This window comes from Anticarsia gemmatalis, chromosome 23 (genome assembly GCF_050436995.1).
Source record: "Anticarsia gemmatalis isolate Benzon Research Colony breed Stoneville strain chromosome 23, ilAntGemm2 primary, whole genome shotgun sequence".
In the NCBI taxonomy this organism is placed as follows: domain Eukaryota; kingdom Metazoa; phylum Arthropoda; class Insecta; order Lepidoptera; family Erebidae; genus Anticarsia; species Anticarsia gemmatalis.
The window spans coordinates 345,735-363,110 of NC_134767.1; the positions used below are offsets into that span (position 1 = coordinate 345,735).

Here is a 17,376-nt window from a genome sequence, read left to right on the forward strand (position 1 = left end):
ATAATATTATTAATAATAGTAATAAATATATAATAGTATCAAATAATAATACAATGTCGTACGTCACCTTGTTACCTGAAAAATAATAATAGTTCCTTAGAATAATAGTAGATAGACTATTAAATATAATATATGAGATGTCCATATAATAGCTTAAATATAATTATAAATATATATTTTGAAAATAATCGACCAAATTGTAATATATCACGATATAATAATAATTCCCATAGGAAACTGTCGTAGTGATACTCGTTTCCCAATGTAACTGGAATCTATTTGGCGTTATCACCTTAATAATTGGTGAATAAGAATATAAATTAATAAGTGCGAAATATATAATATATAATAGTAGGGGTAAATAAGGAGTATTCCTTGAAAAATGCTGCCAATATGTACTGGACAAGTGTGACGGACTATATGGCCTTATATCTCTCATTGAGTGCAAATGCTAAGCCTAGAATGCCTGGAAATAGATAGGCTTAGTACTACGGTTATCTAGAATAAACTGAAAGATGTTTAAAAAATTCCCAACTCATAGTATCTAATGGGAATTTTCCCATACGATACGACTGACATATTTTGCCAAATAAATGTTGTGTTGTCAATTTTACATGCCAAATCCATTGTTATCATATTTTTAAGTGAAATCGATTTTATTAAATTTAACATTGAACGCTGCTAAAACTATAATAATGTGCTGTTGCATGCATCTACATATATCGTTTTGCCAAAAATTATAAAAAAACCATTGTCAGTATTGTTTCGTATTTCATACAAAACGAGTAACAAAATGTAAATTCAATAAATAATTGGTATTATACTAAAATAAATCCTATAATTTAGAAATGGTACTAAAGTGTTAGACCTAGAACGACTATTTATTAAATATTACTTTTAAATGTTAGAAAATATAATTCTTCTGTTCTTCCTTCTCTAGAAAATAATTAGACTAGTCCAAATAATATATTTGTGTTCAATAATAATATTGTTCTAACTATATAAAAACTTTCTAGAATAGGCCTCAGTGTTTTGTTTAGCTAAAATAATGTAGTGTTAAAATCTTCTAAGAGGTCGTGTGAATTTCACATGAATTTAATATAATATCATTGGAATTATATAGATTTGTATGGATTATTTATCAATCCTACAATGTTTATAAATGAACAACTCCATGTACTACAAAAGTATATTTGTGGGAATTCCCATTCGACTCGACTAATTATTGTATTATTTAAAAAAGCATATACTTATAATGTTAATAACTGAGAATTTTATTTCTGGCTGATTTGACTAATATTTTATTGTAAAAAAAATATTATAACAAGACCGGATGAAACACCAAAATCAATACTTTAAGAAAATTAGAAAACTTTACAAAGAATCATAATATTTCAAAATTGGCTTTAAAATATATGAACTACGACAAAAAGGTAATATTCCTACCATGGTCATTATTATGAACATTTGTAACAATTTAATTTTAAAAATATTTGCCGTAAAATGTACTTAACGAAAGTAAAAGTAAGGTCTGTTTCTCTTGAGATATTTTATTTGGAAAACAATCTGGGTACTATTTTTATAATATAAATCAAAGCAAAGAAAGTTAATGGTAAACTGACAAATGTTTGAATGCAAACACTTACAAAATCATTATTCAGATTTATTTTTAAATTAAAATAATTGAAATACTCTAAAACATAGGGCAAGATTGCTTACCAAATAAAAAAGTTAAGCAAGAAATAGACCAAACATAACTGGATTTTTCTACTGTGCATCTATCAACTTCAAAATTCTCATACATAGCAGTTGACGAAATGTGTGAGAAAAATCTGGATAAATCGATTCATAGTTACATATATTATATAGCAGTTGATATTGTACAGTAAGAAAAATCTGTTACAAAAACACGATGCTGGAATTTTAAACGAACGCCATTATTATTGATTGTATGTGACGTGTATTACACAGGCAATAAAATATTATGCCTATAAATTTATCTTTCACTTATTTACCTACCGATATTTAGACGATAAGTTCTATAGTCCAATAACTTAGTAAAGAGTCTTAGAAGCAAAATGCTTGCGCAGTTACACTAAATTCATAACTTAGAAATTCAGTATTCCATAGTCTTATACAGTTGACTGTGCTTTTTTGGTACGCTACTTTATTTTGGAAGTTTACTCAGAATTTATCTTTATAACTAAGATAAATCGTGCATCCCAAGACTATTCTAAGGTGTCGGATGGTAGCACTGAAAATTCTTCGGGTCTTGCCATACAATAGATCAAAACGTAGTCTTACGTGAGCGACGAACACTGCAATGCTGCATACAAAACGAAAGTGATGAAAACAAACTCTACATTGTATGCCTGTGTCTTACAAACCTGTCAGAGAAGAGACAGGATGGTTTTTCGTAAATTGACATAATCTTTAACACACGTGTTCGCACACACATTATATTCGCTGTTGTCGTATATGTCGCATAAAATAACTTTATATTTAAGAATTACTGACATTTGAGTGACATATCAGTTGCTCGATTGCCGAAATAGTGCTTTTTCCGCAGCTGCCATGATGTTACTACTAACAGGACTTTTGCCACCAAAATAGTGGCACTTGTCCCTCCACGAGACTACTTCCACTATTTAATCCTAGTGGCCACGTCACTGGTAAACGGGACTATACTCAGGCCGTTACAAACTTGCGATCCACGTCTTATCAAAGAATCATAGAAATTGTGACAATGTGTAAGTGCGAGCAAGAAACTTCGATAAAATTACATGACTTAGTTCGCACTTATGAAATGGCGTGAGTATAGTGAGCTTGACCCTTTCGTCTGTCCCATTAGTCCCATGAATTTTCTGCAACGCGACAACTGATGCCAAAACAGTGTCACTTATTAAGTGAAAATTTGGAAAAAATTGTGCCTGCCCTCCACGGGACTAGTGGGATAGACCCGTATTTTTTCCCCTTTTTATATGCAAACTAAATCCACATAGCATAGAATATTATATCATCATGAAAAGAACATTATATCAAACTATAACAACGACACATTTTTAAACAAATATAGAGTTATCTGTTAGCCCAAGATCTCTACAAAAATATCTAAATTACTCATATCGTATGGAAACGTAACAGCACATAATACGGTAGTCATATTTACGCAACGCTATAAGGCGGGTTTTCGCACCAATCAATTAAAAATGAAAATTAGTGTAGTCGTTGTCATAACAGGTAACCTAATTTCCGGCAAAAGTGATTGCCTAATTTCACCAATATAGTTAGAATAGTTTCTGATTAATAGTAAAAAAAAAAATAAGTATACCTAACTAACTGGTTATTTTTTTTCTTGTGTCGCGGGGAATTTTACAAACAAAGGACACAAAGTACAATCAGATCCGACAAATTACAATCCGAGTAGGAATCGAACCCACGACCTTTCGACGCAATGGTAGCGGCGTAGCGAAAACTGGTATTCTAAAATTCATAAAATCGCTTAGCTACCTACAGTCTATGGTCGTGAAGGGTGTATAAATCTCCTCACAATCCTTTAACCTTAGCAACTTCATATATTATGATCAGAGATGTCAAGCTCGTAAAACGTCATAATTTTTTTTGAACATTTTATACAGGTTTTTCTTACTACTTTAAACTGTTACCGAAAATTCACCCTGTATACTTGGTGACTAGAGCCACCTAAGACCGTTAGTCTCTGTGAATTATGCCATTTTCTATTGTTGCCGTATTGGGCTATTCTGCTTCTAGCCAACGTGCAGAAGAGTCATAGAAAGGCAAACGCTTTGAAAATAAGCTACTACTGATTAAGTGCTTTTACGCACACGCTATAACCTAAGACCTAAGAGCGCGAAAGAGCGTGTGTGTAAAGGCAACTAATGTTTACAAAAAACAACCCGATTGAGAAGTTTTTTAGTATATCAGATTTAGTTAAATAAACAAAATAAAATGTGAGTAATTGATGTAGCCAAAATGTATATATTTCATCTTTAATTGTCAAAATTAATTAGCCTGATGAAGAAATTTATATATCTCTTGCCAAATTAGTGTATATAGGCAGTACATCTGAAAACTGAATTGAATCACTATTAACTGATATAACATTAATACAGTTAAAATAAGGTATACACAAAAAATGGTACGAGAGAATTCGTGTGCTAGTTTCAAAAATACTAGTTACAGAATAGCCCGTTTGTACTCTCAACAAGGTCAGCGCAGATCTTGGGCTTACGGCGCTCACATCACAATTAGCGGCGCAGATAACGCGATAACACTGATAACACAGGACATTCGTACCAAATAACTCGCACTAAATACTGAAAAACCCGTTAAATTACGCGATTCTGCATAAAAAAATTGATTACGCAATTTGAATCATAAATTACGCGATTCTAAAATTGAAATCAATATTAAAACATTCAATAAAAAGTAAATGGTAAATTACGCGTTCGAAAAATGTTCTGACTTTAAATTATAAAAGTGAAAAGTGAAACTTAATTTTTGAATATTAAATTACGCGTGTGTGTAAAAGTGATTTTGTAAGAAACAGTGAGTGTAGTTTTAAAAATATAATGAATGTAAAGTGATATTACCTTTTAAGGATGTTACGAATATAATTAAAGAATCATAAATTACGCACAAAACTAACAAAAATGGAGGACTCACCAAAAGATTTAGAATACGAACAAATAGACCAATTGTATGACGAATGCTTATCTTACTTGGAGAATAATAAATTTCATCAAAATGAAGAACCGGATTATGAAGTAATTAAAGAAAAAATGGAAACTATTGAGGAAGAAACAAAACCAATATTTAGTTTAGAAAACGAAAAATCTCGAGGAAGCATTGATTCAGTGATATCTGAACCAAAATCTGAAAGGTTAAGAAAGTTATCACAACAGCTTCCGAAAATCATTATCACTCAAAGCACTACCAGTTTAAATGTGAATCAAGAGTACAAGTTCATACCAGTTGGGTTAAATAGCAATCGTGATTACAAAAGTGATCATGATTACAAAAGTGATCGGCGTGTTAGCAAAAGTGATCATGATTTGTTGAAAAGTGATCGAGTTGTGAAAGAGAAACAGTTGAACCATTTGCATGTGGAAAGGAAAAGACCTATTAGAAAGTAAGTTTAATTATATAGCTATAGAAATTCCTGCTTAAATCTATACTAATATTTTAAAGCTGAAGAGTTTGTTTGTTTGTTGCTAATCTCAGAAACTACGGGTCCGATTTGAAATAATCTTTCAGTCTTAGATAGCCCATTTATCGAGGAAGGTTATAGGACGACCAGTAGGAGCAGAGTACCAGTAAAAAATGTTACAAAAGCGAGGAAAAAATTTACCCATTCTCTCTTATGTGACGCAAGCGAAGTTGCGCGGGTCAGCTAGTTATAAATAAGTAGCTCTCTCTCTATCTATCTTTTCTTTATGACTAAAGCACTGAAATGATTTAGATAAAATTTCGTACAAAAAAAGTTTTACATTTGAAAAAGCACATAAGATAGTTTTTATACCGGAACCGGAACGGGAAATAAGCCACGTAACTAAAGAGTTGCGAGTAAGAACTAATCTTTACACTGACAACGTTATTGGTATTTGTAATTTAAAATACCAAAAGTACTTTGTTCTACCAGGGAGACAAACCCGAGACCTCGTAGTCAGTATTATACTCAGCCATCTAGAACGCAATGGGGGTCAATTGATACGAATATTGAAAAGGCCTTTAACCTCAGTTGTTTATTTAGAAATATGACATTATTTTTCCTTCATATTAGTTGTGTAGTGTAGTTAGTGCCAAAGTCATTCTAGCTATCAGCCTTTAATATGATACTAATCAAACTGTCACGATATCTTAATAAGTTCTAATAAAATACTACCGGTATGTCTGGCATTTTGTTTGGTTATAACAGCACTTGAGAAAAAAAAGACATAATTCGGTTTTTCATTGCAACATGTACCTACATTACATGTAGAATCGTAATAAAGACCAAAAATGTTTGTTTAGTATCTAATTAATGCACCGTACTTACATGCATCGCAAGAATAGTAGTGAAACTACACATTTTAAATACGAACCACGGAAATGAAGAGAATTGTAAGAAGAGATTGTGAAGAAAAAAGTATTGACAACCGACTAGCTGTTGCAAAATATTGTATGAAATTTTCATCAGCGCCTCTAGCGGACGTTGTAGAAACTATTTTTGCCGTATATTTTAAATTTCAAACTCTTGTTATGCGATGGTTCCGAATGTAGAGAATCGAGCTTCTGAACAATTGCGTTAAATCATAATGAACGACTTATAGGTGAAATTGTTACAACAGTCCTCTGCACTGGGTCCGAGTCATGATTGCTTTCTAAAACACCTTACTTTAACTTTTTAACATCAAACATAAGTAAGTTATAGTTAATCCTGTGGGTTAATTTCAGTGAAATGTATTGTAGGGCTTCGTAAATAAACGCCATTTTTGGTCTATTAAGGATATTACAATTTCACCAGTTTACCTTACCAATATTTTTCTATTACCAGTGAGGTGAACCAGACGAGAGCATTGTACTCCGCAATTCGTCCTGGACGTTTCCATTCTATTTCTGTACCAAACTTGACAGATAACAAATATTCCAATATTATCTCTGAGTGAAACTTTACTCAGTGATACCGGAATTATAAGATTATAATGTGACGCAGAACTCAAATATTATGTACTGTTTCTGCAGCTTTAAATTGTCTTTACTTATATTATGATGACACATTCATATAATGATGTAAATTCGTTATTTACGCTTAAATATAAAAAGGCTCTTTAGCCAAATTTAGGCTTTGCTAGGAGATGGCTTACTAATACTTACCTGAAATCAATCGGTGATGAATGAAGGCTTCCCATAGAGAGATGTTAAATTTCAAGCCTATTAAAAAAATTTCCTCACCATAATGACTAGTGATATATTGTCCTCCTAACCAATATCCAACTTTGGCGGCCAGTTTCATTGACACCGACCAACTGCGTAGGGCTTTTTTATAGTATTCAAGTGTGTGCACAATATACTATTCCTTCACTTTCACAATTCGATTGGACAGATAACCGATACGAACTGTGAAAGTCGGGCTTAGGTCCGATGGCTTTACGTACTCTATAAATGCTAGATAATGATACACATAGCCCATATTATTTCGAAGACTCTAACGAAGGCCGAATTTTTCAATCACCAACCACTTTAGCTAGCACTGTTATCACAGCTATTTACGTTAAGTATGTAGTACGATGTTGGCTGGCAGAATGACTAAGTTATGTCTCGTGTATTCGGCTTATAGAGATTAAAGAAGATTTAATTCGAGGCCAAAATCTGTACACATTATAGTATAATCGCACATGTAGTCATCTAATTTTAGATAGAAGAGGAAACTTGTAGTAAATAGAGCAGTAGTATTTAGTTACTATTTCACACTGTTGAGCCACTGTTACTATTTCATGAATACTTCAGAGATAATGGTTTGGACTATTAAAATGAAAACTTTCTTCCCGTCCTTCAACATAACAGATACATGGACAAGGACTTCGAATAAAACAAACAACATTATTTATTCTTCGCCTACACGTTTTTATAAGCTTTCAAGTTGTATTTCTCGCAGAGTAAAAATAAGTGCTTATTAGCGGAAATGTCAAAAATTGTCGCCTTATTCGCGTGATCCTTAAGGATCGGCATATACTTCTATTACTACATTAGTCTGGAGGCTCTTCAGTACTTCAACAAGACGAACCAACGCAAGCGTAGGGCACCAACATCTCCCTTTACATTTCTTTTAATGTAAAGGTTATTCTCTAAAGTGGTTTCAGTCACCCCGAGCGAACGAAGCAGGGCTACGCGTCGGAGTTCCCCAAGCGTCTCGTCTCCAAGACTGGCATGGAGAATGTGGCGCTCATATCAAACGTGCCTTTCGAGAAGATCCGTCTGCTCAATGATACCTTTCATACCTTGGTAAGTTACGTGATAACTGTGTTCCACAGTCGGATCAAAAACAAAATCATTTTTTCTACAAATAATATTCCCAAAGCCCCATTGTCTGGGAATATTTTGTTCTGTCAGGAGTCATTGACATTTTTTGGTGATCATCATTACCTGATGAATAAATTTTTGGGATTCTGGGAAATATTTTTATGTATTGGTTCCGTTTGACAAAGTATTACAGTAATTTTGTAATCAGTTTCATGAGCCCAGAAAGGCATTGGACCCTATTTTATTCACAAAACTTTTCTCACAAGACAAATATCCTTTAAGACATGAGAGCATACTAGACAGTAGTAGAGTCAACCAAAACACTATCATCATGGACAGTACCTACATAGGTCCTCAACAAAACAAGAAGCCTACCTACGTCCAGAGTCACCTGACCTTCAAAAAGATCTCTCTCATCAAACAAACCACTACCCCACAGATCAACTTACGCTGGCGTTGGATAGTGATCGGTACAATCATGGTGCACTTCGCGATCTGGTTGATCTTCGCCGTGTTCTGGTACATCACGGCGCTGGCTCACTACGACTTCGAGCCGGACCCTCCCAAGAGAACCTGTGTGACTGGCGGGAAGGATTTCGTTACTATATTCTTGGCTTCTGTTGAGGCTCAGGTTAGTGAACTTATTCATTTTACTAGAGGTTCGTCGGCATGTCGGTAGTATATCATCTGGTGTCTTTCAGCGGTCTCGGGTTCGAATCCTAGGTCGAGCCAATAAGTTACTCTCGAGTCTATCTGCTCAAAAACTCTCTTTTACTCCTTGAAGTTAGAAAGTTGACATCGAAGATCTCCGTGCTTTGGACTGGCGGCCATAGCCAAATAGTGGCTAGGAAATTATTCATTAATAGAGGAAATTGCTAAGTTTCTAACCAGTTCAGCATCTTGTACTTGAAAACTCTTTCATTTTGAAAAGAGATCCTTGTCATTCAGCTCGTAAAAGGGACAAATCTGTTCGTATATAGAAGAATGTAACACCCACATACAAAGTTATTTAGTACATCGTTATTATTATCCGGTATACGTATATACTGGTCTTAATGTGCGTAATCTGATTTGAACAAATTGGTAGTAATGGTAGTAGGCGAATCTCTTCAACTGTCTAAACTATCGTATAAAGTTCATGTCTGTTTGTATGTTTTGTCTTTAAAAATGGACAAAATAATGTCGTCATGAGATACCATTGTGTTGCTGCAGTCCGGTACAATAGGATTATTCCTTCTTCTTTTAAATAACTCCCGCACTCCTAAGATAACAAACATTAAAATGATAAGAAAATAATAATAATCGAATGGTGAATTAATGATGAATAGTGCTAGGGGTTGCGATTGAATGAAGGTTAAATAATAATTGCTCCGTGTGGGAATCGAGCTCACGATCTCTGGACGCAATGGTATTGGCGTGGTGACCTTATTAACCACCTCGCCACGGATGCAGAACTTTCAATCGGGATTAAGTCCCGTTACATAATTATATTATGGGTTTTAAAACCTGTTAGACTTTGAACTAAGTTGTTTGGTTTTTGCACTAGTAAACCGAGTGACACTGCGTGTGTAGTAATTTGTAAGGATTTGTTAACAGACGACGAATAAAGCGTGACCTATACAATAACATTGTGACCAGAGTTTGTACGTATGGTGCAATTTATAAAAAACTATTTTTATCCTGAAAGACGGTAAATTTAAGAATAATAAAATTTGATTGAAAGAAAAATATTCACGTAATGTCCAGTTAGTATGGGGAAAGAAAGTAAGGAAATCTTCGTATTACGATTCCTGCAAACTTCATTTGCTTTATGTTTCAGCCAGATGCACACATTCATAATATTGTCTGGTAAGCAAATAATTTTTTCCCTGTTTCCTCAAAAAAGAACCTTCACTTTTTTGAGGTAACAGGGAAATGTTTTGAGTGTTTTGAAAAGTCCTCGCTGATTGCCCAGATTTAAGGAACATGGTTACCATTGCAGTATTGGGCGCTTTTTGACTTACACCAATTACTATAAAAAAAAAATTGTTTAAATAAAGTCACATTCGGCTAGTTAAATTGAATAGAGCTACCGAAGTGTTCTTCAAAGGACATTTTACCGCTATATTCTTAAACACTACACCACACTATACACTCTCTAAGCGTGTGTAGGCGACAAACGTGCAACAAATATGATCGTCATTAGGACTTGAAATAGATTTAGACAAAGGATGCTGAGCAATCATAGCGAGGAAGTGTTCACGGGCGCAGGTACTTATGTACTAAACACATTTGACAAATTACTGATGCAGTTGTCTGTTGCACACGTATAATAAGCGCCAAGTAACTTTGTGTGCAAAACGTTACCATTGCGTCCGGAGGTCGTGGGTTCGATTCCAACACGGGACAATTATTTGTGCGATACACAAATAACTGTTTCGGGTCTGGTTTTACTTTGTGTCCATTGTTTGTATGTTTGTAAAAGTCCCCGCGGCACAAGAACAATTCTTAGTGCGGGAGTTGTCTTTTAAAAAAAGAAAAAATAATGTCTGCCTCCGTGGCGCAGTAGTTAAGGTCGCCTATGATTTTTCTCAGAGTCAGCTCTATCTCTTCACAATATCATAAAAATCGATTAAGCAGTTGAGACGTGAAAGTGTAACAGACAGACAGACAGACAGTCAGAGTTACTTTCGCATTTACAATTAGTAGAGACATTAAAAAAAATTAAAGCAGGCTGTGGACTGAGAGAGTGCTCAATTTTAACCAAAAAACTAGATTAAAACCAGTGGTAGTTACTAGTACTACAGTTATACGTGCTTTTTAACCACCGCTCAGCTCACATATGGCAAATCGGCCACCTCACTATAGACTTATTCACTGATCGTTTGCCGACCAGTAAACGCTATAACGTGTTTTCATTCAGTCTATACGTGTGAATGTATCTCAAAAATAGCTCATCTCTCACTGTAATAGACTAGTCGTGTTGCACTCACAAAGGCACCAAGCAATTTTGCTATCTACGCCTGAGACGTCTTAATTCCATAAAACAGGATGTCCAATAGTCCTTGATTGGTGCAATTTGACAAAAGATTGCTCTTAATGAATCCTGTTTGTGAATTAGAATGACTGAAGGGCAATGATGACGTGTGTTGCTACGAGTGGATAGGAGATAAATGGGGAATCTCACAAGGAGGTACAATTGTAAAACCATTAAAGTGACCGTATGAAACTAATGCCATTGCTGAAACGCCGCATAGGGTTGTTTCTGACATGGTATAAATGTCTACACAATGCTACAATTTAAAAACATCGTGGCTTAGACCCGTTGTGCATCTTAGTATTATGTATTATAAGTCTTTAAACATGTATAATATATTAATATCAGGATAATAATTTAATACCGTAACCCATAAAAATGGATCAATTTCTGCTACCTGATTGAAAAATACCTTCTGATTGCAAAATTTTGTGCTAAATTCATGATTTCCTTTTTACAGACAACAATCGGATTCGGCGATCGTGCAATAGATGAAGAATGTCCAGAGTCTATATTTCTATTTATCATGCAGGTAAGCAACACTAAGCTACGTTACTCTCGTAATTTACGAATACGTTAAACCATGGATTTTATGAGGTTTATGAAAACAATATGAAACTCACCATTCGTTGAAAAAAACATAAATTACCTAATTAATATAAATTGGTAAGAATCTCTGATAGAAGATAAGGTATTAGATACATTGCTGTCCAACCGTACATGAATCGTAGATTTGATTCCATAAAAACTAATACCTATTTACTTATCGATATACCTACCAAATGATGTTTTTTTTCCGTAGAAAGCTATGAAATAAAGTTTATGAATCGTATTTTGGCACATTTTTTTTAAACCATGACTCTCATGTCCAATGGGACATGAGAGTCATGGTTGCCCAGTAATGACTGGGCAACAGTCTTCTCCCAAACAAAGAAGGGGTTGGGACTTGAGTCCATCACGCTGAACAAATGTGTATTCACAATATTTTTATTCTTGCTAAATAAGTCATGTCCAAGTTTTGAATAATTGTAAATAGGTGTTAAATGTGTTATTTAAACTGCTACGGAAAAGTGAATTTGTAAAACCCAGCTGTTTAACCTAAGAATTATGTATGCACGGAACAATGACCGTTAGTTGTCGCATCGCACATAATATATCTACATTATTTAAATATTTACTATTCCGAAGGTCATTGCTTTGTTAGTTTATTTCAAGATGTTTGAATAGCTCTGAAAATTGTACTACTAGTAGTGACATCTAGTTCAATTTAGTTGCAACTGATTGAAGTTTGTTGTAGTAAGTCAGTATTAGATGGCGCTACTCATACTTTGATAATGAAGAAAGTGGTACATGAAAATTATTTCCACAATTACTTTCAAAGCATAAAAATAATAAATTATTTATTGATAACCACTCTATTTTGGAAAGGCATATTATATTTTATTTTCAGTAATTATGAGTATTGATAATTTATTTTATAAATGACACAATTTTTTTTAAACTACAAAGTTCCCAAAAAAATAGCATCTTATAAGCTGTGCTCAAAAAATCGAAATATTTTGCAATGACTTGTTTGTTTGAGGTTTGAACGAAAGAATCTAATTTTACAATCTTATTGTTTTCTTGCAGTTAATCCTGGGTACCGGTCTATCAGGAGTACTAACATGTGTGGTGTACGCCAAGTTAACTAGGCCTGAGAAACTCTCAAGAGATGGCGTTGGCTTCAGTAAGAAGGCTGTTGTAAGTTTAGTAAACTATTCTCTTGATTCTTAATTATCTTATAATATTACAGAAAGGGCAAAAGACAGCAGTTGCGAACCTATTAGTCTTTATAAGAAATCGACTAATTGGCCCCAACGTTATTAGTAATCGAATCGTGTCATAGAACATAAGTGCTGTGCTTGGCTATGCTTAAACTTTCTGTAGACTTATTGAAAACTATATCAGCTGCTTAAAAGTAAAGGAAAAGAGAGTGCACTTGAATATTGTCTACACTTGGTCGGTATAAACAAACGCCCTCAGTAGTATTACGCTGTCGTAGTCGAAATAATTCTAAAGCTTAGGTTTTATATTTAGAAAAGCTCTTCATACAACAAGATTTTTCAGATCAGTATGCGTGATGGTCGTCTCTGCTTGATGCTGCGCGCGTGGGACCTCAACTACGACCATATCATCAGTTCGGAGTTCACTGCACACTTTGTTAATACATATAGGTATATATTTAACATTCAAGTACGCCTGGACAATTGCAATTACTAAATAAACTTTTGTTTAAATGTACTAATAACATGTGTAAGCCCCATCCAAGCTATCACTCGTTTAACAACTAACGATCATGGCTAATTCAAATAGTGACCGAAACATTAAGGTAATTATAATTCACATACTTATAACTATTAAAAGTCAATGTGTAGGCTTAGGTTTAAATCCGCAACTACTCGCGTGATGATGCGACTAATAATACCATTTAGTTATCACTGCTATAATGTTTGAATGTAATCTCTATCATTAAACATAAGTCTTATTGTTCTACCAATACTTTTCCTCTCTTCTCCCAGGACCAAAGAAGGTGAAGTGATCCGCTACTACGCTCGCAGCTTGCGACTACAATCCCGTCAGTTCCTACTGTGGCCGGTCACGCTCGTCCACGTCATCGACCACACCAGTCCCTTGTACGGATATACTCCTGAACTAGTCGCGGGGAACAGGTAACCTAAATATCTTCATCAAACGGAGAATAATTAAAACTGGTTAATTCCGAGGTGCTATGTAAGACTGACGCCTTAAATGCCTGGAAAATGGCTTGTCCAAATATAGATGCTCCCACTAACCCTTCCTGCCGAAGACAGTGGGACGTGCCGCTCTGCGCCAAGGTAAGGCAGTCCCTTCTGGACAGCACTTCTAATGCCGCGGAGCGCGCGCGCCTTCTGGCTGTGGGTGATTGGGAATCGGGTTTATGGCTGCAGGCTCTCCCGTCGTCCAATGTAGGGACTATGTTGGACGACGCCACCTTCCGACTTGCTGCCTGCCTCCGTGTAGGGACCTTGTGTATCTCCGCACCGCTGTCATTGCGGTGTACTAGTCGACAACCTCGGACATCACGGCCTCTCCTGCAGTAGGAGCGCCGGCCGCATTTCACGTCATTGCAGCTTAAATGACATAATTCGTCGTGCTCTTGTCACCGCCGGCGTGCCAGCTGTTCTTGAACCTAATGGGCTGGCACGTGACGATGGCAAGAGACCTGATGGTATGTCGTTGCTACCTTGGAAGATGGGTAGGCCTTTGGTATGGGACGCAACTTGCGTCGATACCCTTGCGCCATCACATCTTCCTAGCACGTCGATTTGCTCCGGCGCTGCTGCTGCAGCTGCAGAGTTCCTCAAACGGCGCAAATATGCAAATCTTATTGGTGATTGCATATTTGAGCCGTTCGGAGTTGAGACGATGGGGTCGTGAGGTTTTTCCGAGTGCAAAAAAAACTTTCTTTGACATCTCCCGCCGAATAGTCAGCACGACACGTGACCAGAGCTTGGCTAACGTGGCTGGCCTTTATTTAGGGCAAAGAATAAGCATTGCCATTCAACGTGGCAATGCTGCCAGCCTTCTGGGCACGTTACCCGGGGACGGCGATGCGGAGATATTTTATGATGCCTTATTTTAATTTCATTTTTGTTTAATTCCTTTATTATTATTTTTTTTCGTTTGTACATATAAAATTATTATTTAATGTGTTAATTTAATGTTTAGTTTCGAATAAATTAAATCAGAACGGAGAATACGGACATCACGATAATAATTCTTTGTAGACATTCTTCACTCACTAGGTTATGATGAACCTACTATTGCGCTTGTGTCGCGGGGACTTTCACAACATACAAACAACGGGCACAAAGTACAACTAGACCCGAAACAATTATTTGTGGATCGCACAAATTAATTGACCCGTTTGGGAATCAAACCCACGATTTCCCGACGCAATGTTAGTGACGTCGCGACCTAGACCACTACGCCACGGAGGCAGTCTAAATTTTATCTTTTACTCGTATTTGTTGGTCCTTTTACTTTCTGCTTTTACAGTTAATACATTTTCTTTATATTCCAGTTACGAGATCACAGTAAGTCTAAAGGGAGCGTCTGCTTCAATGGGCACGTTCACTCAGAGTCAAACCTCGTACCTGCCTAAAGAAGTCATCTGGGGATACCGGTTCCCGCCTGTCGTTAAGTAAGTACTTACACAATTCGCACTATTACCTAAAAAAACAATATCAAAAATAAATATAAAGCTTCATGGGGTTAACATTTAAAATTTAAGGGGTTAAAATTTCTTTGTACTACCCATGTGACACCTATCTGTAGAAGTTAAAAGAATTACCACTGAGACTTATTTTTTTATTAAAATAAACAAACGTTATTTATTGAAGTATTATGAACGTGCATAGAAGCTAAATTAATTTAATTCGGATATTTCATGACAATTGAACTATGAAAGTGGTGAGTGTATATTACCTTCGTGTTTCAGATACGACTCTCACAAGCAGAAGTACGTGATAGATCACAAGAAGTTAGATACAGTGGAGCCTATCGACACTCCCAGCTGCTGTGCCAGAGATCTGTACAGAGCGTAAGTACGAACTTGCAATAGACTTACACCCTTATACCTAAATACTCCGAAAGCATCTTTTCACTAGGTTGACCAATAACCACATGAAAAACGAGAAAAGCAATTTAAAAATTTTGATTGAATAGAGAATAAAGAATATCTCCTCCTATTTTCTGGACCCAAGATGACACAGGCCTACAGTAACAGTGTTAGGTAAACCCTTAAAAAAAAAACTAGTAATATTATAGTGGTACCGATTTTCCTCTTGCATGTCCAAGAAAACAATATTTAACAACACTGTGACATGTAAATTTGTTTTTACATACAAATATTATTTATAACTTTTCAGGACTACCCCTATAAAGTCAGAGCCGCCCCCTACCCCTGGTACTCCGAGCAACTTCAGTGAAAAGGTGGCGTCCTTCCAGCTCGAACGATCCTCCTCGTTCAGGAAGAAATCACAGAAGGCATAATATATGCATCTCTTTTTAACATAGACTGTAAGATAAGGACAAAAATACTTTGTGCTACTTGTAGATGCCCATTTATTCATAAACACACTATAAACCTATTTTAGTTAAAAAGCTACAATAATATGTTTTCCCTTTTCATTTTGCCCAGGAATGAAAGAAACAAAACACTTTACAAGCTTTTCATAACTTCATATATTTTTATGAATAAGAGGGTAAGTTTTTAAAAGTTAGCAAATTTATAAGGCTATTTTATATTTTATTCTTGGCCTTTTTTGTTTTGAAAATTATTATGAATGTCTAAATGGGAGGATTATTATGGAAAATTATTATGAATCTCTCATAGGAGGGTTAAATGATTGGCTTTGCCCAGCAGCTGCAGTTGGATGTTAATGTGTAAACTATTAAAATATAAATAATAAAATGAGATTATTAGTTTAAATGTTACTATAAGATAGATAAAAATGTTTTATAATAAAAGTATTTTTTGTAGAAAATCATCAAGTCCTATATTTTGTTATTAGCATATCAGTATTATTTACAGTATTATGATAGTACAAAATAAACAATTATTTATGTAAGTTAATTTTTGTTTTATTGTAGTAACACCCAGTTAGATACAAAATTAACCAATTATTGATTGATTTAGGTCAAATACTTACACTTATAATTGTCAAAATGACAGTCTGATAATGAATTTTTACCAGTTAAAAATAAGTTCGATTCCCCTCGATGGTACTTCGATTTGATCCCTAAACTGTTAATTTTACAAAATTACTATGAACCGGCAAACGTAGTTTTTCCATATAAATTAAAAAAAAATGACATGAGGGGTATGAAAAATAAATGTTGGCCGATTCTCAGAAATACTTAATGTGCTCACAAAATTTCATGAGAATCGGTCAAGCCGTTTCGGAGGAGTACGGTAACTAACATTGTGGCATGGAAATAATCTAATATATAAAATTCTCGCGTCACAGTTTTCGTTGCCATACTCCTCCGAAACGGCTTGACCGATTATCATGAAATTTTGTGAAAAAATATGTAAATTTATATGGCAAGACAACGTTTGCCGGGTCAGCTAGTTATAATATAAGATGGTACTACTTAAGCATCAGCATATCTCTCAAACACATAGCTGCCAACTAGTCAACTTTTGTATAGTTTTCAGAGATTTGCAAACAAGATGTAATCTGTTCTTGACAAGATGGATGATGCGTGTAGACACATAGATACCAAATTATACAACATTTTATCATTAGAGAGCA

At 35.1% G+C, this 17,376-nt stretch overlaps 1 protein-coding gene across 2 annotated transcripts; it reads left to right on the forward strand.

Moving 5' to 3' along the window:
* Window positions 1-4,279: 4,279 nt before the first annotated feature.
* Window positions 4,280-16,679, forward strand: LOC142983234 (ATP-sensitive inward rectifier potassium channel 11-like). Of its 2 annotated transcripts, none has more exons than XM_076130143.1 (10): window positions 4,280-5,152; window positions 7,854-8,004; window positions 8,462-8,653; window positions 11,499-11,570; window positions 12,668-12,778; window positions 13,145-13,251; window positions 13,597-13,746; window positions 15,141-15,260; window positions 15,558-15,659; window positions 15,988-16,679. In XM_076130143.1, exons 1-10 carry the CDS (start codon window positions 4,674-4,676, stop codon window positions 16,109-16,111), a joined length of 1,608 nt encoding a protein of 535 aa, XP_075986258.1. In that variant the 5' UTR covers window positions 4,280-4,673; the 3' UTR covers window positions 16,112-16,679. The 2 variants fall into 2 exon arrangements, with proteins under 2 accessions (XP_075986258.1, XP_075986259.1); XM_076130144.1 differs by having other exon boundaries at window positions 7,863-8,004.
* The last annotated feature ends 697 nt before the right edge of the window (window positions 16,680-17,376 follow it).